Consider the following 21,844-nt stretch of genomic DNA (forward strand, 5'->3'; position numbering starts at 1 on the left):
CAGAGGCAGTTGCAAAGATGGTTTTTCCCTAACCAATTTTCTGAAGGCCAGCTGTGGACTGAGCTGTGATGGCTGTGGGACTTGCTCTGTTAGGATGGGGAGGGAACAGCAGTGACCTTAGCTTGTTTCAGTGTTCTGACTTTCTGCAACTCTTAGGGAAATTTCCACACCCCTCAGGGGCAGGAAGTTCTGCACTGACTCCTCTTGGGGAGAAGAGGTCCAAACTAGAACGTACCTTCACACCTGCAATCTCAATCATAAACATGGCGGCTCCCAGGACATGGCCAGCATGGTAGCACCAGAACTTGATTCCTGCCACCTCTTTCACTTCATGGAAGTTAATGGTTTCGATTTTGTCCATACTTTCTTCCAAGTCTGTCTCAGTGTACAGCATGTCATCTGCCGATATGTTGCTGAAATTGTAGGTGACACACAGATGTAATATTTCTTAACATCACAGTACACAGGGATGGGGCTATGGCTCAGGAACAGAGATTTGCCAGAAGGCACAGGGCTCCAGGTTCAGTCCCTGTACTGAACACAAAACAGCAACAACAAACCCTACCGCTCAGAATCTCAGATAGCTTCTCTAATTATAATACAAAGGTGTGCATTGTTACAAAGCTTAACCGTAAGCAGAGTGTGACTCAAACACTCCTGGCCCTATGTAAATCTCAGTACATTTAGACACAGCACCCTGCATATTTATTTGACATACTGGACACTGGATTTGAGGTCACAGATGCTAGGCAGGTGCTGTACCAGAGCTACATTCCTAGCTCTCTATTCTTCCTCATTGTCATTCTGTGCAGCGAGGCTCTCACTGGGCTGCTCAAGCTGACCTTGAACTTGCAATCTTACTGTATGAGCCTGAGGTGGGATCATGGGTTTGTGCTACAGGGCCCAGCTACACAAATCATCACTCTTTAACACAGTATTTCTCAACTTCTTCCTCCACCATTCCTGAGGGAACAATGTTCATACACATGAACACAAAGCAGACATTCTCCACAGGCCTGGAAAAGGACTTCTCTCAATGTTGAGTGTAACATCTCCTGAAAATTACAGAAATAAACTTCACAGACTCTGTAGCCACACTGGATGGCTTCACAGGCCAGCTGTCTCTTACTGAGACTGCTTTAGGTGAATAACCTCAACGTGCCTCATGTGACTGTCTGTAAAATGGATTTACAGAGGAGCTGGCATCATGAGTTGGTGAGGGTTCGAGGGGACTGGGCACTGAGGACTATGCAGTATGGGTTAACAGCATTTGCATTACTATTTTCCGTTCGTTTGTACTTATGTATAACGAGTAGCAAACACCATGTTAGCTATCTGGGTATGAGCCAACTGCTGAAGGCTAACACTTCACATGGTAGGTGTCACAAACAAACATGTTGGACCCTTTGTGGCAGAGTGGACATTTCCCTTACAACTGGTGCAACTTCCCCAGAGCACAGTATCACTTTAAGGCAATTTTCTCTGGTCAAATGTCCAAAGAAAGAATTCACTATGCTAATGCAGTCAGTCTTATGGTGCTGAGGATGTATAAGGTGCATCCTGAAGCTAGATTATGGCATCCTTCTGAAACAATACAGTCTGCACCTGAACTGTGAACATGGGGTGTAGCCTGCATGACGCACGGAAGTGACTCACCTGACTTTGACATAGTCTGAGAGAAGCCATCTGTAAATAGCCTTTGTGGCATGCGTCATAAAAGTCCGTCCTTTGAAGCTTGTCTTCTGGAGGAACCAGGGCAGAGCACCACAGTGATCCAGATGGAAACTGACAAAGACAGGGGGCCATTAGTGCTCTGGGTAGTAGAGGCCAGCACCCCATTGAGTTCCTGCTCAATGGACAAGTGTGCTAAGCACATGAGGGCACTTTCAGAAAACCAAGAGGAGGCATGTCAGGTCTCTTCTACCACATGGGTTTAGGGATCAAACTCATGTCAGGCTTGGTAGCTAGTACCTCTAACCTCTGGGCCTTCTCGACACCGCCCCCCATCAGAAATTAATTAGTGGGGGAATGATAGCCAGAATTATAACAAACAACTTCGTGAAGAGTCTTGTTGTGTTGCCTATGCTAGCCTCAGATTAATAGCAATCCTCCAGCCTCAGCCTCCTGAATGTTGGGATTATAGGTATGCATCGCCATGTCTTCCTTAAGTGAAGTTCTTTTTGTTTGTTTTTGTTATTGTTTGTCTTTTTGAGACAGGGTCTTTCTGTGTAGCCCTGGATATCCTGGAACTCACACTGTATACCAGGTTGGCCTCAAACTCACAGAGACCCGTCTGGCTCTGCCTCCCGAGTACCGGGACTAAAAGCACCACCTAAGTGAAGTGCTTACTGAGGAATGTGACAAGACAGCAAGGTCAAGGAGCTCCCAGCAGAGAGAGGGCTTCCTTGGTTTCATCTGAGGATGACACAGAGAACACGAGCTTCCCAACACCACTTACTGCATCACACGCAGATGTTTCCCAGCCAACTTCCCTAGACTGATGACAGACAAGTGTGCTTTAGACTTAGAATTCTGCAGCATGTTTCCTAATAGAAAATATTTGTTTTGTCTTTTATCTTATTTTTGAGACAAGGTCTCACTATGCAGTTTTGACTGACCTGGAACTCAGAGCACACTGTTCTCAAACTCAGAGATTTGCATGTCTCTGCCTCCTAGTGTGTTGGGACTAAAGCCCTGTACCACTACTCCCAGCTTATTAAAAACCAAAATCTGCCCAGCAAGATGGCTCAGAGAATAAAAGTACCTGCCAACAAGCCTGACCAGAGTTCAACCACCAGGACCCACAGAAGGAAGAAAATAGCAGCTCCCACACATTGTCCTCTGATTCCTGTGCGTGCGCACGCGCGCGCGCGCGCGCACACACACACACACACACACACACACACACACACAATAAATGTAAACAAAACCTCACAGAAAGACTTGAAAAGTGGTGCTGTAAAGGGAAACTTACTGACTGATTAGCAGAAGGTCGATCTCGGCTGGATCGATGAGATCAATGTAAGGTAGAGCATCCATTCCTTCCAGGCCAGGGTGGATCCCACAGTCCAGCTGAAGGAGGAAAAACCCAGCAAACAGGTCACAACCTGCTACACATCTGATGAAAACTCATCCAGCAGACGCCAAGATCACATTCAGAGAAGCCCGGTGTGTGTGCACTCTATCTTTGTCACATGGAAGGGGGATGTGCCTGAAGCAGCTCTCACATTTCAGACACAGCCCACATTTAGCGGCAAGGATACAGAATACAAGACCTCACTGGGGTTCACAATACAGATGAGTTCTTCCTCACATGTGTCACTATCGATAGGCATTTCCAAGTTTGTAGGTTTGGAGCACTTCTCCCACTAGGGAGAGTACTAGCAACACATTCCTGCAGGCTGATGACTGGGGGTGTCTTCTATGGAGTGTTATTACCAAGTTAGTAAATTATTACATCAATGACTCTGGTGGGAGCTGGAGAGATGGCTCAGTGATTAAGAGACTGGTTGCTACTCTTCCACGAAACCTGGTTGCACACCCAGCTCACAACCATCCAAAGCTCCATTTCCAGGGATCCGATGACCTCTCTGGCCTCCACAGGCACCAGGCACAAACACAGCACACAAATATCCATACAGGTAAAACACCCATATAGATAAGTGATTATATTTTTAAATAGATGACTCTGGGTACAGATGCCTGTTTTTAAGACTGACAGAAGGAAGAAAGAGGAGAACACAGGAACAGAACCCATGCCTGCCTCTTTCCTGGTACCTTAGGAACCAGTGTTCCTGATCCCTCCTCCTTGCAGGCAAGGAGACGGACCTGACAGAGAGCCAGCAGGACTGATGCCACTTGTGGGGTGGCCAAAGCTGACATACATTCAGGGTACATAAGTCCTTGATGTCTTCCCAAAGGGGTGGGGTTGTCGGGTTATCTAGACACTTCGGGAATGGACAAGAACGTGGAAGAGACGATAGTCTGGCAGATCTAGCTGGCAGTTTTACAGGCTTACAAGGTGCACAAGTATGTTAGTCTTTTAGCACACAGTGTTGGCTACATACATGCACACCTCTCTCAGCTGGTGCTGCAAAGATAACTGGCTCATTATAGCCAGTACGGACGGAGCTACAGTGTTTTCTTGATTGTGCAAGCAATCACTACCCAGGCTAGGGGTATGATTCAGTGGTAGAATACATGCTTGCATGCACAAGGTCTAAGTCCAATTTCCAGTACCAAATAGCAATAATACCACTGATAATATTTACCATGATTTTTCTTCCTTTGAACTCCAGAATAATGCATGATCTTCCCACTTCTTGCCCAGCACCGCTGCAAACATTCAAAGGGAGAAATAAAATGATTAAAAAGCCAGCATTAAGAGGCTACAGTGGGTAAATCAGTGTTCAGTGAGCCTGTCTCTCACTCCACCTCAGTAACACTCAACATAATAAATTCAAACCCTTTCACAACTTAAACCGCCCCCCAGTGATGGCAGTAGTCATTTACATTCCCAAGACAGATGACAGTTCCACGGTTTCAAACAGAGGATGAGTACAGGGGTAGGAAGGGATGAAAAGCAGTCCTTGAGAGCTAAGGGATGTTTAAGATGGAAATGAGTAGTCATACAACACTTCTAGGGCAACCGTTTCAGATAAAGCCACCAAGTCACAGCCTTGCATCTTAAGACCACCATAGCAAGTAGCCTGGTCACTCATGGTTTCAGCCCTTCCCTTTCTGGCACACCTTAAGCTAAACATAACAGCTTCTTGGATAAAGTTTCCCAAAAATCTAGCTCACAATCCACTTATGCACAGTACTAACTGCCCAGGACAGGTATGCGCCTGATATAGTGACCAGACCTCAAAGACCTTGTGGTCTAGCAGCAAAAAGGAATGAGGACTCATACATACCCACCCACTCCAGGCTAGCCACAGATTAAGAGAATAAGAAACAATGGGGGTGGTGGAACTTTCCTGAAATCCCAGCACTTAGGATGCAGACAGAGGATAAAGTTGTCTGGTGGGTAGAGTTCTGGGAATCTGAGGCCAGTCTGGCTGGCCCACAGAGTTCCAGGACAGCCAAGGATACATAGTGAGGCTCTGCTTCAAATAAATAAATAAATGAATAAATTCCATGGTCATTTTTGTCCCCAGTTAAAATTCCTGGGTTCTTAATCTTCTTAAGCCAGCTTCCCCACAGCCTGTCTGTCTGCATTTCCTCCCCTCCCCTCCTCTCCATTCACCAGCTGTTCCCAGCTACCTTTCCGAGATTGTCCTCGCTGCTAAGTGCAAGCAGCTCTACTTAATCTAACAGGTTCCCTTGTCAGCTATTGCCTCCATTGTTTAAGAGCTCCTTCAAGCACTTCCCAGCTTCTCTAACTCCACACTCCGGTCTGTCTTGCTGACTTTCTCATTTTTTTCCACTCATCTGCCTTGGCTTTCTCTAGCCTCTGAATGCTAATATTCTGAAGTGTCTCCTGGGACCCCTTCCCAACTTCACGGTTTTTACACTCAAGTGTCTGACAAGCTGATGACTTCAGAGTCCATTTCTACAGCCCAGACTGTTCTGAATTCTAGAGCTCTGATACATGTACCTGGCATTTAAGTTTCCTTACTGGGGTATCTGCCAGGTACTGCGTGTTCAATATAGCAAGCCAGTTTTCACAAGCTCCTGGACTGGCTTTCTTCCTGGAACGTTCGGCTCTTGGCTGCTGAAAGGATTGTCTCTTTTAGATCATCTAGGTCTTAGCTCAGGTTTCACCTTCTCAGACCCTTTCTCGATTGCCTACTCTCATGGACCCTTTAGTGCAAGTCTCAATCTGCCATCCCAATCACAACGGTGTAACACAGATACATTCATTTACAGCGTACTTCACATGTTAAAATGGCAGCTCTATTAAGAGACACATCTATCTTGTCCATTGTTGTTTTGCTATGGCATCTGAAATGTTTGTCAAACTCCCAAACATCTAGCCTTAGAAATGCTATGCTAAGTGAAAGAAACCAAGCACAAAGGCTCATTATTGTATGATTCCATTCATATGAAATCCACAGAGAAGGAAAATAGATTGATGGTTGCTGAGGGTTAGGGAGGGTGGGGAGAAACAAGTGAATTCCTAATGGGCTTTTTTTGTTTGTTTGTTTTAAAGGGCGGGGGAGTGATGAAAATGTTCTGGAATTAGGTACTGCAGTTGTAATAAAGGTTTTATAATTCCTCAAGTACGCTAAAAAATCAACGAAGCTGATCATGATGGCACATCCTGTCATCCTAGCACTGGGGACACTGAGGCAGGAGAACTGCCCTGAATTCATTCCAGGCCAGTGTGGGCTACATAGCCTGACCCCATGTCCAAAAAACAAACAAACAAACAAAAACCACACCCCAAAGCACACACTCAACTGCGAAGCTTTATAAGCTGTCTTTCCCAGCTGCACCTTCTGTCCTCCTGCACTAGCTACTCAAGGAGTCTGTAATGTACCCCCTGTGCTCCACGACTGTCTCCCCAGATAGCATCTAGCAGTTACAAAATCCTCAAGACTACGTCTAAACTCCGGAAACCCAATTCTTCTTAGCCCATCGCCCTCACCTTACTGGTTTCAGGCCCTCATCACTCAGAACTGGATCAGTTCAGTGACATCTTCCCAGAGTCTCTTCACTTAGTCCATCTTTTTAGTTATCTACTGCACTGGAGTTTTTTTTTTTTTTTTTTTCTTTTTTTCTTGTCACGACACCAATTGAAGCAAACAACACATGTTGCCACTTCACCCAAAAGTGACGATTTTACTCTGTCTCTTCTTGACGGCTCAGTGGGTCAGTAGCAAAAGGCCCACTGAGTGCTTTTAAAGGGGGTGGGGGGAGTAGCCACATTCTTAATGTAACTCCCACTGTATTAGAGTTGCTTCAAATCCCTTGTTGGCTTACTGTAACTGATGCGACAAATACTCACACTCTTTAATATCTACAAAAGGTCCTTCACAAGGTGGATCCTGATAGCCTGCCCCAATTCATCTATTTGTTAACCCCAGTCAACTGGCCATGAGCTGGGACCACTCTCATGGTCCCCTGGGACACTCTGGCTCCTACACTGTCTTTAGTTTCTGTGAATTCCTTAACACTTAGGTAACACATCAATCACATTCCCAGGATGCATAAGATATCCTTGCCTTAACCTGTTAGGAAGCTCCATCTCCAGGCTTTCTGGCCCTCGGGACAATGCCTACCTACCCTCTTGTAACAGGTATCAAAGGAGCATTATATACTGAGCTGTGAGCTTTCCTCCTCACAAGGTATGTTGTTTCCACATGAGGAAGTGGGTTTATGGGGGCTACTTTCCTACCATACAGAAAGACTGGATTTCAGGTCTGACTGCACAGTAGCTGTCTCCTGTTTTTACAGACTCATTCCAGCACACTCCCCAATCTGCTCTACAATTTCACCAAAGAAGTGAAATCATGAATTCTGCCCGTGCCTTGTGAGGTATCTGATACTTGCTTATTGTACATAGGGGGAAGGCAGGGTCACCTGATTGCAATCATAAGGTAAGTGCTTAGTAAATCTTACTGAATGAATGGGTAAAGGAGCTAGTTTCTATCTTCTGAAAAACGCACACTTTCATGTGGTGCTAGCCAGTCTCGTGTGTGGCGTCAAACCGCCCATCTTCACCTTTACACGAGCCAGGCAATTCTCTGCAAACGTTCCAGAACGCTGAAAGCCATTTCCACTAAAGTCAGTCTTCTACGGTAACGTAGCGCTGAATCTCTCCCATTGACACTTCTGCTTTCTCCTCTGCAATTTTCTTCCACCCTCTGCTAAGGTCTGAGCTCTGAAGGTACGCACTCATGCCTCGTCTTTACTACCCTGGCCATCCGAGCACGTGTGGGGTCCCAGAGATAATTAGACAAACGCAGCCCTTCCTTGCACTGTCTCCCTTCACCTGCCGGTTCCCTCAAGGCGTGACCTGATGTGCTAGATCCAGACTCGTGCTAACTGGCAACCCTTTCATTATGAAAGCGCCCAGTGACCTGGATTTTTTTCCAACGCAGACATAGCCTCCTCTGAGACCGAAGGAAAAGTAAGATGACAATGAAGCTAGAAGGCCCCTCGATCAACATTCTCCAAACCCCGTGAGGCTGGGAGGCCGGAGGCGCAGGAGGCGACCCCTCCAGGCTCACACCCATCCGGGGCCTTCGTTCCCTCTCCAGCTCGTCCCTTACAGGGGTCGGATCAGCAGCTGGTCGCTTTCCTCTGCAGGGATCGCGGACATCCTGGCTGTCTCAGGAGCGGCGAGGACCAGGAACCCGTCGCCGCAGCCTCTAAACCGAAAGCAGAGCCACAGCGAACCGAGAAGGAAAAAAAACCCCAACCATCCACACACAACTTCCGGCGCTCTAGTGAGCGCAGAGCTGGGCTCGTCCCTCCAACTTCCGGTCGGAGACCAAGGTCCTTCAGGTTCCGCTCGACGCTATTAGAAATCGGAGGCGGGGCCTAAGGACTGCGCCTGAGCAGAACCGGGGCGTGGCCAAGCGGACTAGATCAAGAGAATTGGCAAAGCTGGAGCTGGATTTCCAACTGGAGGCGCCACCCGGCCGCCGCTGCTGGACTATCACACACCCCGCGAGGCGCGGGAGGCCGGGGGACGAATCTAGGCGGCGAGGTGAGAACCGGGCCGCGCGGTGGGAGCGGGAGGGGTCCCCCGGAGCCCGCCGTCCTCCACCCCACATCCCAAGGCGGAGGCACCGACTGAGTGCAAACCGGGGAGAGGAAGAGGAGCCTCGGTGCCCCGTCAGGGAGGGACCCGAGTTCCCGTGACAGGTCCACCGCCCGCCTCCCCGGGGACCAGGCTCAGCAAGGGCCCTGAGGCCTCCCTAGGATTGCTGCTGCACACTGGGGTTGGTGTTGGCTATCTGTACCCCCGCTTGTGTGAGCGTGTGTGCAAAGAGCTGTGGAAGCCCGCTCTTGTCTGGGTCCCCAAGTTAACTTTGTGATGTGGGGCAAGTTATCGAATCTCTGGCTTAGCTGCTCGTGTGAGCGCAGCTGGGCGTTCCCGCTACCCGGAGTCGCAGATGACCCGGGGGACCGGCTGCTCCTCCTGGGCGGGAGTGAAGGCTAGCGGTTTCTGGAGCGCCTGGTGCTGCGTTTGGCGATGTTGGATGTTTAGTACTTGTGTTTTGCATATCATCTCCCAAGGTAATTCTCAGAACCGTCCGCTTGCCTGTCTATCCACTGAGAGCAACCCCAGCCACGCCTTGGACTAGTTAGTTGAGTCAGAGTTTTAAGTAGAAGGTAGCGTATTTTAATGCTGTGGTCTGATGTCCATTCAGGCTGTGGGTCTTTTAGTCCAACCTGGAAATCCAAGGAAGGCTTTCTTAGAAGAGGCATGAAGTTGCGAGAGGCATGTAGCTGCCAAGAGACATAAAATGAAGAAGAGTTCTGTGGGAGGGAAGCTGGAGAACAGCAAAAGAGCACACAGGGAGCGCACCACTGAGAACCAAGGCGGCTTTGCGTTCCTGACAGTGTGGCTTAAGAGTGGATGGAGAGCCTTGAGTGTCTTGCTAGAGAGATTTGACCTTCTTTAGTTCGTTACTGTGGAGAGAGATCCAGTGAAAGCTTTTCAGCAGGCTCTTGGACCTGGGTTTGAAAGGCATCTTTGTCATCTTTTTGGCTAAAATGTGAGGGCAGATCTTAGAGCTGCAAGTCCTGTAGGACCAGATCACTTAACCAGAGAGCTGGCCCAGCGGTTAAGAAACTGTACTGCTCTTGTTGAGGATCTAAGTTCAGTTCCAAGCACCCACGTCCAGTGGCTTAACCACCAGGTCTGCGGGATCCTGCTCCTACACACAGTTTTTTTGTTTTGTTTTTAAGGTAAAGACATTATCCATAGTTTCTTCAGTGGAGTTGTGGGTTCCTTAAATGTGTCAAACTGTGTAGTTGGGCATTTTCCAGGTTGAGATTCATCATATTTGTGCTGAAAAGAATGCTATTAATCCAGCAAAGATGTGGGGCTGGTTACAGAGCCGAGGCGGAGAGCTCTTCGGTACACTCTGGGATCCTGGTGCTTAATTGGATGTGGAGGCTGAAGAACGATGAGGGATTGATGATTATCTGGTTTCTATCAGTGATGGCTTAATTGCCTGAGTAGGAGAGATGAGGGAGGAGCACGTCTGGAGGGAGGGTGGTATGTTCAGCCTTTGACAGTTTTGCATTTGATGAATTGAACCGTGTAACATCTAGCTGACAGACAGCATCCCCCGGCTCATTGTTATGCATGAATAATTTAGAAGCAAGAATAATTAACTTAAGTACATGCATCCAGAATAGCAGTAGATACCAAAGACTAACCAATTCTTTTCTGTTCAAATTCCTGGATTGGTGCTGGGAAGCAAGTTTTGAGACGTTGCAAAGGTCATAGTGTTCAAACCATTGCCAAGGGTTTGTGGGTATGCTGCAGGATTTTACTAACAATAGAACCAGATTTCATTTTTAAGTAACTTTTAAAATTAGTATGTAAGTATTCATTTATATATGTAATCATATCTCCACATCTAATGGGTTCTGAATCCTTAGATTCAAACAACCCCATATACTCATGGGTTTAATGTTTGTTTTTTTGAGTCATGGTTTCTCTCTCTAGCCCTGGCTGTCCTTGAACACAGAGATTGCCTGCCTCTGCCTGCCTAGCGTTGGAACTAAAGGCATACACCGCCAAGGCCCTGAGCCAGATTTTTAAAGCTGTATTGTGAAGAGACCAATTTTCCCTTATCATTATTTTCTAAATAATACACCATACCAACTATTTCTGTGGCACTTATATTAGATAAAATGTGGAGAGTGCTTGCCTAGTTACACTAAATAATTTAGAAGTGATTTAAAGTGTATGGGAGGGTGTGTGTAGTTTATAGGCATTTTGTACGGTTATGGAACTGATCCTCTGTAGATACAAAGAGGTCTGCACTAAAATATAATGTGTCTAAGGTTGTCATCGACCAGCACTTTAACTATCACAGGTTACTCCATGGTGCTGCTGAGTCAACCTAGTTTGGCACAGGCCTGGGGATAAGGCTCTCCTGCCGTCAGTTTGATGTGGAGTATTCCTTTGCAGCGACTTCCACACAGTAGTTGAATAACCTTTCACTCCCTTTGTTCTCACCCCAGGCAGTTAGTTCCATAGCAAGTGCCCAGTGAGGGTCCGTAAAGCACAAATCTGGCTATGTCCTTGACAACTCTGGAAGAATAGCTGCAGACTGTTACACTCATACCATGCTTTCTTTTGGCCTGCCCGGGCTTGGACACTGTCCCCACCCCCACCCACCCTTTTCTCTTCTGGTTTTCTTCATGGGAATGATTGTTCTCTAATAGTTGGGTTTTTCTTATTGATCTACTCATTCCCACTCAGATTGGACACATGACACTCCAACCCCACACCCCCACCCCCAGGTCAGCTTTGTCCTTGTGCCATGAGCCACAGCACCTAGGTACTTTACTGCCTGTCTTAGGGTTTCTATTGCTGTGAAGAGATACTATGGTCATGGCAACTCTTAAAAAGGAAAACATTTAATTAGGGTGGCTTGCTTACAGTTCAGAGGTTTAGTCCATCATTGTCACGATAGGACATGGCGGTGTGCAGGCAGACACGGTGCTGGAGAAGTAGGTGAGAGGCCTACATTTTGCAGGCAACAGGAAATGGTCTGAGACACTGAGCAGTATCTTGAGCATGGGAGACCTCAAAGCCCGCCTCCACAGTGACACACTTCCTGCAACAAGGCCACACCTCCTAATAGTGCCACTCCCTGTGGGAGCCATTTTCTTTCAAACCACCACACTGTCTACTGAGTGAATGAGCCAGCCCTTCTTCTTACAAATAAAGTGAGCATTGAGAAGGAGACTGGGTGAGGAGGCTGACTACACTCTCACACTCAGGCCACCATGACAGGTAGACTAGAAGGTGGTCTGAGAGTGGGTTCTCAACAAACAGAAGCTCTGAACTTGTTTCCAGTCCTCTGTCCACTGTCGGTCTTCTTCCTCCACTAGGTCCACTGTTCAGCCTGGAAAGGATTGTGTGCATCAGGGGAAGGGAAGCTGTGCTCATCGCTGTGAGTAGAACCTTGGAGAACAACACAAGTAAGTGTTCGGTTCTGGGGTAAACATGATGTGCAGAGATCAGGTTTTGGTAAAATGTGTTAGAATTGCTTTTTCAAAAACTCCGAGTTGAAAACTGGGTCAAGGGTCCCTCATCTACAAAATGTAGACTGTACCCTGCCTTCCTTAAGCCCCTGCTCTTTCTTGTTGCAGGGAGGTGAGGAGCTGACACCTTGGAGTGCTTTTTATGTGTTTTTTACTTAAAGGCCTGTCTCTATGAAAAGAAAAATGCACACTTTCACCAGGCATGGCAGTCCCTGCCTGTCATCCCAGCTCTTGGGAATTCAGACAAGAGGATCATGAGTTCAAGTTTAGCCTGAGCTACATAGCAAGATTCTGTCTCAAGGGGTGGGTAAGAGGACATGGTGGTGCATGCCTATAATCTCAGCATCCTAGAGGTAGAGGTGGGAGGGTCAGGAGTTTGGGTCATCATAGGTCATACATTGAGTTCAAGGCCAGCTTGGCCTGAGAGACCATGCCTCAAAATAAAAGAGCAACAACTGCTCTTAACTGTTGAGCCAACACTCCTGACCCCCCCCCTTTTTTTTTGTAAATTGTATGTATGTATGTATATAATTTGTATGTATGTTTCTAATGTGCATTTGTGTCTTTGTGTGTACACACCATAGGTATGCAGGTGCCATCAGAGACCAGAAAAGTACATTGGATCCTCTGGAGCTAAAACTGAGGTGGTTGTGAGCCACCTGAGGTCAGTGTTGGGAACCGAACCCAGCTCCTCTAGAAGGTGCTGTAACTCTCTAACTCTCCAGCCCTTCTGTAAAATCTTTAAGGAACAGTAGGGATTGAAGTCAGGCTCTCACACATTGCTAGGCAAGTGCTGAACCACACAGCCACATTCCCAGAGCAGGATGAAAAAAAAATAGCATCCAAGGGAACTAAAAAGAATGCACCCACAGACCTGGAAAGGGCTGGTGGTTTCTGTTTGTGCTGTGTGGAACATGATCTGCTGTCAATTTTCCTTTCCTTTTGCTTTTTTTTTTTTTTTTTGGACATGATCTATGTAGTTCTGGCTGGTCTACAACTCATTGTATAGACCAGGTTGGCCTCGAACTCAGAGATCCGCCTGCCCCTGCCTCCTGAGTGCTGGGATTAAAGGTGTGTGCCACCACCAACTCACTGCTGATTTTGCTTTTTTGTTGTTGTTTTATTGAGACAGGGTTTCTCTTCCTCTGTGCAGCTTTGTCTGTCCTGGAACTCCCTCTGTAGACCAGGCTGGCCTCAAACTCACAGAGATCTGCCTGCGTCTGCCTCCCGAGTGCTGGGATCAAAGTCGTGTGCCACGACCACCCAGCCAGACGTTGCTCTACTTGATAACACTAGAAACACTTGTTCTTCCAGGGCCTCGTCTCTGGATCAAGCTATGGTGAAAGATGTTTCGAAAAGGCAAGAAGCGACACAGCAGCAGCAGTTCCCAGAGCAGTGAAGTCAGCACGAAGAGCAAGGTAAGAGAACAGGGGCAGCCGCACAGAGCACTGAGGACGGCACTCCTCACTGGCTCTGCGCACCACACTGGCCATGGCCATGCCAGACCCTGGTCTTCCTTCACCTTACCTGACACTCAGTGCTTGCTCTAAGTTTATTATTTTGTGTAATTTTCTGAAATTCTAAAATTCACTCAACTAAATGGGACTAAAGTTATGAGTGGTCTCACTAAAACATACTGATCTAACATTTAAAACGATCTTTTTTAGACTTTGTGTTTGAGGGATTGAGGTGCATTATGTGCCTCAGCACATGTGTGGAGGTCAGACGGACAACTGGCAGGAGCTGGTTCTAGGTCTCATCTTAGTGAGGGTTTCTATTGCTGTGAAGAGACACCATGACCAAGGCAACTCTTATGAAGGAAAATATTTAATTGGGGTGGCTTACAGTTCCAGAAATTTAGTCCATTGTCATCATGGCAGGGAGCATGGTGGCATGCACACAGACACGGTGCTGGAGAAGGAGCCTACAGTTCTACATCTAGATCTGCGGTAACAGGAAGTGAACTGTGACTGGGCATAGTTTGAGCACATGAGACCTTAAAGCCCACCTCCACACTGACACACTTCCTCCAACAAGGCCACGCTTCCAAATAGTGCTACTCTCTATGGGCCAAGCACTCAAACACACAACTCTGTGGGGGCCATACCTGTTCTAATCACCACAGCTTCCACCATATGGATTGTGGGGATTGAACTCACCTAGTCGGGCTTGGGCAACAAGTGCCCTTACCTCAGTGACCCGTATGCAGCCTCTTTTCTCCTACTCCTCCCTCAGATAGGGTCTCAGGTAGCTCAGGCTGGCCTCAAACTCAGCAAGGAGTCCTGTAGCCTAACCTTCCTCTCCTGATTTTCACCTCCCATGTCCTGGAATTACAGGCATGGGCCACCATGCTTGGCTTTAAACTTTTTTTTTATTTAATTTTTAAAGATTTATTTTCAGTTATCTGTACATATATGGTGGGCTGTGCAGGTGACTGTGGCTGCCTACAAAGTCTAAAAGGAGGCACCGGAACCCAGAAACTGGAGTTAAGGTGGGTTCTGAGTTGCTTTGGGTGCCAGAAACTGAACTCAGGTCATCTAGAAGAGCTGTACTGTTTCAGCAATCCATAATATTAGAAATTGCAGGCATGGAGGGGTGAGATCTCTCAGAGTCTCAGGTTTGTGCGCTTGACAGTATTTCCTTCACAGGATTGGTTAAGCTCCATGTATCCGACTGACTGACCTGGCAGTACCAGTGGATTTATGGAACACTCACCTTCTAAGTCAGGGCTTTCCCAGAATGCCTTTCCTATAGGAGAGTCCCAAGGAACTAATTGCTTAGTTTCAGTTTTTGCCACCAGTTTTGTTGTTCTGTTCACAAGGACTGTCTTGTTGTGAGCCAGAAACTAGAGTAATTGCAGAGGGCCGGAGTAGAACAGGGAGACTTTGCTTGGTTTCCTCTCTGTGTCTGACAGGGACATTGGTCACTGGCTGGCTTTCTGCTCGGGGTTGTTCTGAGGTTCCATGGAAATAACAGGACAGCAAGAGGAGGGGTTCACAAAGGCTAGGGGTGTAAGGCATAGTGAAGGGGTAGCTAATGGCTAAGCCTTAGATTGAAGATGCTGACTTCGAGTGTATCTGGTGTGGTCACGTGTCATGTGGCTTATGAAGTTTGCTGTGGAAAATGTCCTTAACTGACCAGATATTGTGTCCGCTCAGCTTAATGAGTAATTTGCATCAGAGAGACATATGTCTTACTGTGTTTCTTCTCAGTCTGTGGATTCCAGCCTTGGGGGGCTTTCAAGATCCAGCACCGTTGCCAGCCTCGATACTGATTCCACCAAAAGCTCAGGTATGAGGGAACGGGTGACTTGGTGACTGAGCTTGTGTTTACTCTCGTGGTCTTGTATAGCAGAGCAAGGTCCCCTACCCTGGTTTTTCTTCCTCTCCTCTGCCACTTCTGGGAAGTTCAGAAACTTTGTGACGTAGGAGCTTGCCAAAGGCACTTAGGCAAAGTGTTCTCAGTGGATCTGAGAGCAAGTATTTGAAAACATCATGGCAAGGACTTAGCAGTTTCAAAACAGCTTTTTAATAGGTAGCAGGAACTGAGTTATACTTGGGCTTAAATGGTTTGGGGAGTGGGGCAAATGTGTTAGCCGGGAAGGCTTTAGGAACCATTAATCTCACCAGGTGGTGGTGGTGGTGGCTCAAGCCTTTGATTCCAGCACTCGGAGACAGAGGCAGGCAGATCTCTTTGAGTTTGAGGCCAGCCTGGTCAACACAGCAAGTTCCAGGACAGCCAGGGCTATACAGAAAGACCCTGTCTCAAAAAAACAAAAACAAAAACAAAAACGGAACCATTAATCTCAAGGGCTGCTTCCAGACACCCTAGTTAAGATGACAGAGGACACAGGGGTAATGAGGATGTGTGTCCCAGACACAACCATCTGAAATTGGTAGCACCTTAGAAACTAGGAGACTCCTAATGGAGCCCTATAAATAGCTGGTAATTGGAAATATACTGCATTCGTTTTCATTTTACCTAAAATAACATTGTCACATAAAATTCATTATCTTTACCTCCAGGTTTTAAAAGGTTGACATAGTTTTTCACACACCAACAGTGTAAACGTAATTGCACTGTACTTCCTTAGCATGGCAGGTGTTGAAAGTGGTTTGAGGCAGTTTCTGAACTGCCTGGATCTTGTTGCCATCTGTTAAGGGACTTCTGACATTATTCTACATATATTAAGAAAAAGAAGTTGGTATTTCTGACTGAATGATAGAACAGATGTCCTGAATCATGAAATCAAGTTCAGTAAAAGGAACTGAAAGTCATAGTTGTGTATCATAAAGGTGGCATTCACTTTCTCTAGTTGGCTTTTAAATTTTGCTTATGTTGAAATGAAGGTTACCAGTGTTCATTTGCCCCTCTCATTGAGGTTTTTTGTTGTTTTGTGTTTTTTTTTTTTTTTTTTTTTGGTTTTTCGAGACAGGTTTTCTCTGTATAGCTTTGGAGCCTATCCTGGTACTCGTTCTGGAGACCAGGCTGGCCTTGAACTCACAGAGATCCGCCTGCCTCTGCCTCCCAAGTGCTGGGATTAAAGGCGTGTGCCACCAATGCCCGGCAAGGTTTTGTTTTTTTTGTTTTTTTTTTAAGATTTTATTTATTTATTATGTATATAACATTCTGCTTCCATGTATATCTGCACACCAGAAGAGGGCACCAGATCTCATAACAGATGGTTGTGAGCCACCATGTGGTTGCTGGGAATTGAACTCAGGACCTCTGGAAGAGCAGTTACTGCTCTTAACCTCTGAGCCATCTCTTCAGCCCCCTTCATTCAGGCTTTTATACATCTGGTGTAGTCAGCCCTGAGGAAAAGCTGTGTAGAATTTGATGTTTCTCTCAAGAAGTCTTTCATCTAGAAACTTCTAAGAAGCTGGGTGTGGAGCCAGGCATGGTAGTGCCCACCTTTAATCCCAGTGTTTAGAGGCAGGTGGATCTGTATGAGCTTGAGGCCATCTTGGTCTACATAGGAAGTTCCAGGATAGCCAGAGCTAGGTGGTAAGTCCCTGGCTCAAAAGAGCAAAAACAAAGAAACAAATAACTAGCATGGTGGAGTATCTCAGCACTCTGAGAGGCTGGGACAGGTAGCTCTCTGTGCTCCAAGCCATCCTGGTGAACAGAGTGAGAGTTTGTTTCAAAATGAAATGGACTCAGGATGGCTGAGAGGTTGAGAGCACTGGCTACTCTTGCAGAGGACCCTGGCTCAGTTCCCAGCAGCCACATGGCAGCTCACCACAGCCTGCAGCTCCAAGTCCAGGGGATTCATCACCCTTTTCTGGCCCTTTCAGGCATTGCATTGCATTTGTATAGATGTAGGTAAGACATCTGTACACTTAAAATAAAATTAAGAATCTCTTTTTAAAAGATACAAATGTTCTGTGAAGTAGGCACTATTTTAAGCCTATTGTTATCTTAGGTCAAAGCAACAATTTAGACACGTGTGCTGAGTTTCGAATAAAGTATGTTGGTGCCATTGAGAAACTGGACCTGTCTCAGGGGAAGAGTCTCCAAGGACCACTAGACCTGATAAATTATATAGATGTCGCCCAGGTGAGTGAGAGAACAAAACCGATTCCAATTGAAACCTGTGGCTGTGATAGTACTGAATGTAGAGCTATGATGGAAAATGTTTCCCTTGGGTCCTCTGCAGGGTACTCACCATCTTTGGCTGAAGCCTGCATCCCATTCTTGGACAGCACAGAGTTGTAGACTGTGCAAGGTGCCCTGGAGAGTTTCTTTATCCAGACATGGAACTTTTACCTTTTGGGTTTGACTGGTCTCCTGAAGAATTTACTGCGTTCACTGCTTAGATGGTAGATTCTTCTAAAACAATCAGTCAAAATCTTACTCTGCTGAACTGGTTCCACTGGTTTAAAAACTCATGACGTGGACAAAAAAAACCCTTCTGTTATTGTTATGTTGTTTTCCAGACAGGGTTACTCTGCGTATCCCTGGCTATCCTGGAATTCTAGACCAGGCTGGCATTGAACTCAAGAGATCTGCCTGCCTCTGCCTCCCGAGGGCTGGGATTAAAGGTGTGCACCACCAGATTTATTATGTATACAGTGTTCTGCCGGCCAGAAGAGGGCACCATATCTCAATACAGATGGCTGTGAGCCACCATGTGGTTGCTAGGAATTGAACTCAGGTCCTCTGGAAGAGCAGCCAGTGCTCTTAACCCCTGAGCCATCTCTCCAACCCTGTATCTTCTTTTTTAAATACTTCATTTCCAATAAGAATTAAGGTGAGAGAGGCTTCAAAAATATACTCAGGTCAGGAAAATAAAAACAATAATCATTGTAGGTCTGGAGAGGTAGCTTGGTGGTTAAGAGCACTGGCTGCTCCTGCAGAGGACCCAGGTTCTGTTCCCAGCTCATAGCCACCCATAACTGCAGCTCCAGAGGAACAACCATCTCTTCCGGCGTCCTCAGGCACTGCATGCTTATGGCACACACATATACATGCAAGCAAAACACCCACATACATTAAAATGTATATGTATCTTATAAAAATCTACATGTAGAAAAATGAAGATAATGCCATACTGTTTATAAAATTATATTTATCTTACACTTCAGGAGGATCTCTGTGAGTTCAAGGCCATTGTGGTTCATATAGCAAGAGCCCCAGAACAGCCAGGACAACATAGAGAACCCAAAGTCTCTCAAGTCATGGCGACTGGGAGTATTAGATAAGACTCTTGTCTTTATGACCATAAAGGAAGTTACTTAAAAGGAAAATTAGTGAATCTAATTTGCAATTTAGCAGAACCTTTAGTAGAGCATGTTAGTTATCCCTGTATTTAGTTTGGAATATGGTCAATCAAACCAAGTATAAGTGACAAATACTCTTAACTGTTACATGGAAAGATGTTCAAAATTATATTAACACTCCCTTCATTGTATAAGAATGACTGAATTATTTATCCATCACAGAGCTTCTGCTTGATAAAGTGGCACTATTGGCAGTACCATTATTTTGAGTCTTAGATCTGTGAGAAATGATTGGCAGGGTGTTCATAATACTGGGAGGGCCAAGGACTGATGCATCTGGCCATGGCTCAATTACTGTAATTCATTACTCCACGACAACATTTACAATGCAGAACACCTATTATCTGCCAGTAATATCTTTCCTGAGAGAAGACAAATTAGGCAGCATTCTTAGATAGATGAGACCGGCTTGGAGTGGGCTATGATTAGTTATCATCCACTGTTTTGTTTCTGAACAGCTCAGACTGCTGATAGATGGTTTTATGAGTGGAGTTGACTTAACAGCTTGTCGTCCTGAGCCCTGGGATCCATAGTTAGTAAGATGTATCTCAGCAGTCAGACAGAAAATGACCATGAGAAAGATGGTACCTGCTACCCAACCTCCTGATTGCTCCCTGTCCTGACATGAAGATGAGCTTTAAGGATTTGTAAATCTTAAGTAGTGTAAATTTTGCTTGTTTTGAGACAAGGAGCATAATCCTGACTGTCCTAACTACAGACCAGGCTGGCCTCAAACTCATGAGATCCTCCTGCCTCTGCTCCTGAGTACTGGGACTAAAAGCTTGTGTGAACACAGCTGGCTTAATAGTGTAAATATTTTAATGTCACCAAGATCTGTGTGGCTAGAATCTCCATTTGCCATTAGGGTTTACATCACAAAAAGAATAGTACACAGGAGAGGATCAATCTGAATTTGGGGAAAATGCTTGTGTAAACTGAGTCTAAAGGGCCTGAGGCTGTGATAACCAGAAACCAGAAGCAACCTATCAAACTTAAGACGATCATATCATTTTAATGTGTGTTGTTGTTTACATACACTTTACAGCAAGATGGAAAGTTGCCTTTTGTTCCCCTGGAGGAGGAGTTTATTCTGGGCGTTTCCAAGTACGGCATAAAAGTCTCAACCACAGATCAGCATGTAAGTACACTCTAGGAAATCCAGAGCCCCAGCCTTTCAGGGTGCACTTGGACTTGGGTCTCCTGTGTCATGGGTGGTGGCTGGTGTTAAGCTGTCCCTGGTCTTTTGGGCCAACAGGACCTTCTTTGTATTTCCCACATATATGTAGGCCCCCAGTGTTTCACGTAGGGACCCCCTGTCATTTGAAAGTAGCTGTTGGTTGGCGTGGAGGCCAGGCAGAGATGAGGACAGTTTAGATGACCTTGTTCCTATTTCTCTGGTTTAAACAGGAAAGCGTGATCCTGAAAGCAAGTTATCCCATAACTAGGCATGCTTGTGTGCCTTGAGAAACTGTAGGTTTTTTTTTTTTTTTTTTTTTTTGGTTTTTTGAGACAGGGTTTCTCTGTGTAGCTTTAGAGCCTATCCTGGCACTCGCTCTAGAGACTAGGCTGGCCTCGAACTCATAGAGATCCACCTGCCTCTGCCTCCCGAGTGCTGGGATTAAAGAAGTGCACCACCAACACCTGGCGAAACTGTAGTTCTTTCTCCCAATGCATTCTGCACGGAACTAAGAACATTGGCAGCCATGTCGCAGCTGTCTGAAGGTCTTGTGGTCTCCACAGGGCGTTCTGCATAGGCATGCCCTGTATCTGATCATCCGGATGGTGTGCTATGACGATGGCTTGGGAGCAGGCAAGAGCTTGCTGGCACTCAAGACCACAGATGCAAGCAATGAAGAATACAGCCTGTGGGTTTACCAATGTAACAGCCTGGTGAGACACCTCAGTTTGTTCCCATTCAACAGGTGAAATGGTGACTGTAACTCTCCCACAGCTTCCAAAGGCTGAGGAAATGTTACCCCCACTGGCCATCCTCAGAAGGAATAAATGCTGGGCCAGCTGCTACTCAGGCAGGCTGGGAACGGCTCCTGCCAAGCAACACTAACCTCGGCTGGGTCAGAGCTCGCTCCCTCCACTCCTGGGTTGTCATCTTCTCGGGCTCAGGGCATAGCGCCAGCCAGTACTGTCTGCCCATCTCAGGAGCACTTACCCAGTGGGCAGATGCTAATGTGTAGGTTTCTGGGAAAAGCAATGTGAGGTAGTCCTGTCAAGTTTCCATGTATCATCTCTGTTCTATCTTTTTGTCCATTAGTTCCTTGAGATTCCCGTACAATGTGTTTTAGTCATATTCACAACATAGTATCTCTTCGTACAATGCAGGAGCAAGCGCAAGCAATCTGCAAGGTCTTATCCACAGCGTTTGACTCCGTGTTGACATCTGACAAGTCCTGAACTCTGCAGTCAAGTGGAAACTGAGAACTTACCTGGTCCTCTGTCTTTCTGTTTTCCATTTGCAGCTGTGAACTATTAGAGGGAGTGAGCCCCTCCTCCACCTCCTCCCCAGTTTTTTAAAGAAAAGTAATGTGTAAAATATTGGTTGTTAATAAAAGAGGCTAACAGTGGGTTAACGTCCAATAAATTACCTGCTTTCTGGGCTAAAAAGAAACCTTGGGGCTGGACAGATGGCTTAGGAGTTAAGAGCACTTGCAGAAGACTTGGGTTCAGTTCTCAACACCCACATGGTGGCTCAAAACTGCCTGTAATTCCAGCTCCAGGAGAGCCCTCTCTCCTTTCTAGCTTCCTCAGGTACCAGTCGTATATGTGGTGTACATACATACACGCAGCCACTCACACATACACATAATAAAACATAAAAGAAAAGATAAAAAGAACCCTCTGTTGTCTTTTTAAAATGCAAA

The 21,844-nt window shown here is 46.3% G+C and overlaps 2 protein-coding genes and 1 non-coding gene across 6 annotated transcripts in view; 1 reads left to right on the forward strand and 2 right to left on the reverse strand.

The window, feature by feature from the left end:
* Cpsf3 (cleavage and polyadenylation specific factor 3) overlaps positions 1 to 8,399 on the reverse strand; it is a 29,348-nt gene extending 20,949 nt beyond the window's left edge. The window contains exons 1-5 of one of the 2 annotated variants that reach the window (XM_027424695.2): positions 8,220 to 8,399; positions 4,272 to 4,335; positions 2,975 to 3,072; positions 1,657 to 1,785; positions 236 to 413 (exon numbers count right to left, since the gene is read on the reverse strand). In XM_027424695.2, coding sequence (XP_027280496.1) covers positions 236 to 413; positions 1,657 to 1,785; positions 2,975 to 3,072; positions 4,272 to 4,335; positions 8,220 to 8,269 — 519 coding nt within the window. In that variant the 5' untranslated portion in view covers positions 8,270 to 8,399. Of the gene's footprint in view, positions 1 to 235; positions 414 to 1,656; positions 1,786 to 2,974; positions 3,073 to 4,271; positions 4,336 to 8,027; positions 8,152 to 8,219 lie in introns of those variants that run through there. The other variant, XM_027424696.2, reaches the window with a different exon arrangement.
* On the reverse strand, positions 6,724 to 6,855 carry LOC113831455. Its single transcript, XR_003487016.1, has one exon. It is a non-coding gene; the product is annotated as a small nucleolar RNA SNORA21 (small nucleolar RNA).
* A 105-nt stretch (positions 8,400 to 8,504) lies between the features above and the next one.
* Itgb1bp1 (integrin subunit beta 1 binding protein 1) lies at positions 8,505 to 21,547 on the forward strand. Of its 3 annotated transcripts, XM_027424699.2 has the most exons (9): positions 8,505 to 8,659; positions 12,034 to 12,123; positions 12,771 to 12,850; positions 13,501 to 13,604; positions 15,399 to 15,477; positions 17,612 to 17,745; positions 20,014 to 20,106; positions 20,709 to 20,858; positions 21,306 to 21,547. In XM_027424699.2, exons 4-9 carry the CDS (start codon positions 13,533 to 13,535, stop codon positions 21,375 to 21,377), a joined length of 600 nt encoding a protein of 199 aa, XP_027280500.1. In that variant the 5' UTR covers positions 8,505 to 8,659; positions 12,034 to 12,123; positions 12,771 to 12,850; positions 13,501 to 13,532; the 3' UTR covers positions 21,378 to 21,547. The 3 variants fall into 3 exon arrangements, with proteins under 3 accessions (XP_027280500.1, XP_027280499.1, XP_027280501.1); XM_027424698.2 differs by lacking the exon at positions 12,771 to 12,850; XM_027424700.2 differs by lacking the exons at positions 12,771 to 12,850; positions 20,709 to 20,858.
* The last annotated feature ends 297 nt before the right edge of the window (positions 21,548 to 21,844 follow it).

The sequence above is a fragment of the Cricetulus griseus genome, chromosome 7 (assembly GCF_003668045.3).
Source record: "Cricetulus griseus strain 17A/GY chromosome 7, alternate assembly CriGri-PICRH-1.0, whole genome shotgun sequence".
Lineage (NCBI taxonomy): Eukaryota > Metazoa > Chordata > Mammalia > Rodentia > Cricetidae > Cricetulus > Cricetulus griseus.

Excerpts from the sequence above, each read along its gene's own strand:
- Itgb1bp1 (XM_027424699.2), top strand. The coding sequence starts at position 13,533 with ATGTTTCGAAAAGGCAAGAAGCGACACAGCAGCAGCAGTTCCCAGAGC. Across the intron at positions 15,478-17,611 it reads TGATTCCACCAAAAGCTCAG|GTCAAAGCAACAATTTAGAC; the intron begins GTATGAGGGAAC and ends TTGTTATCTTAG. Across the intron at positions 20,859-21,305 it reads TTTACCAATGTAACAGCCTG|GAGCAAGCGCAAGCAATCTG; the intron begins GTGAGACACCTC and ends CGTACAATGCAG.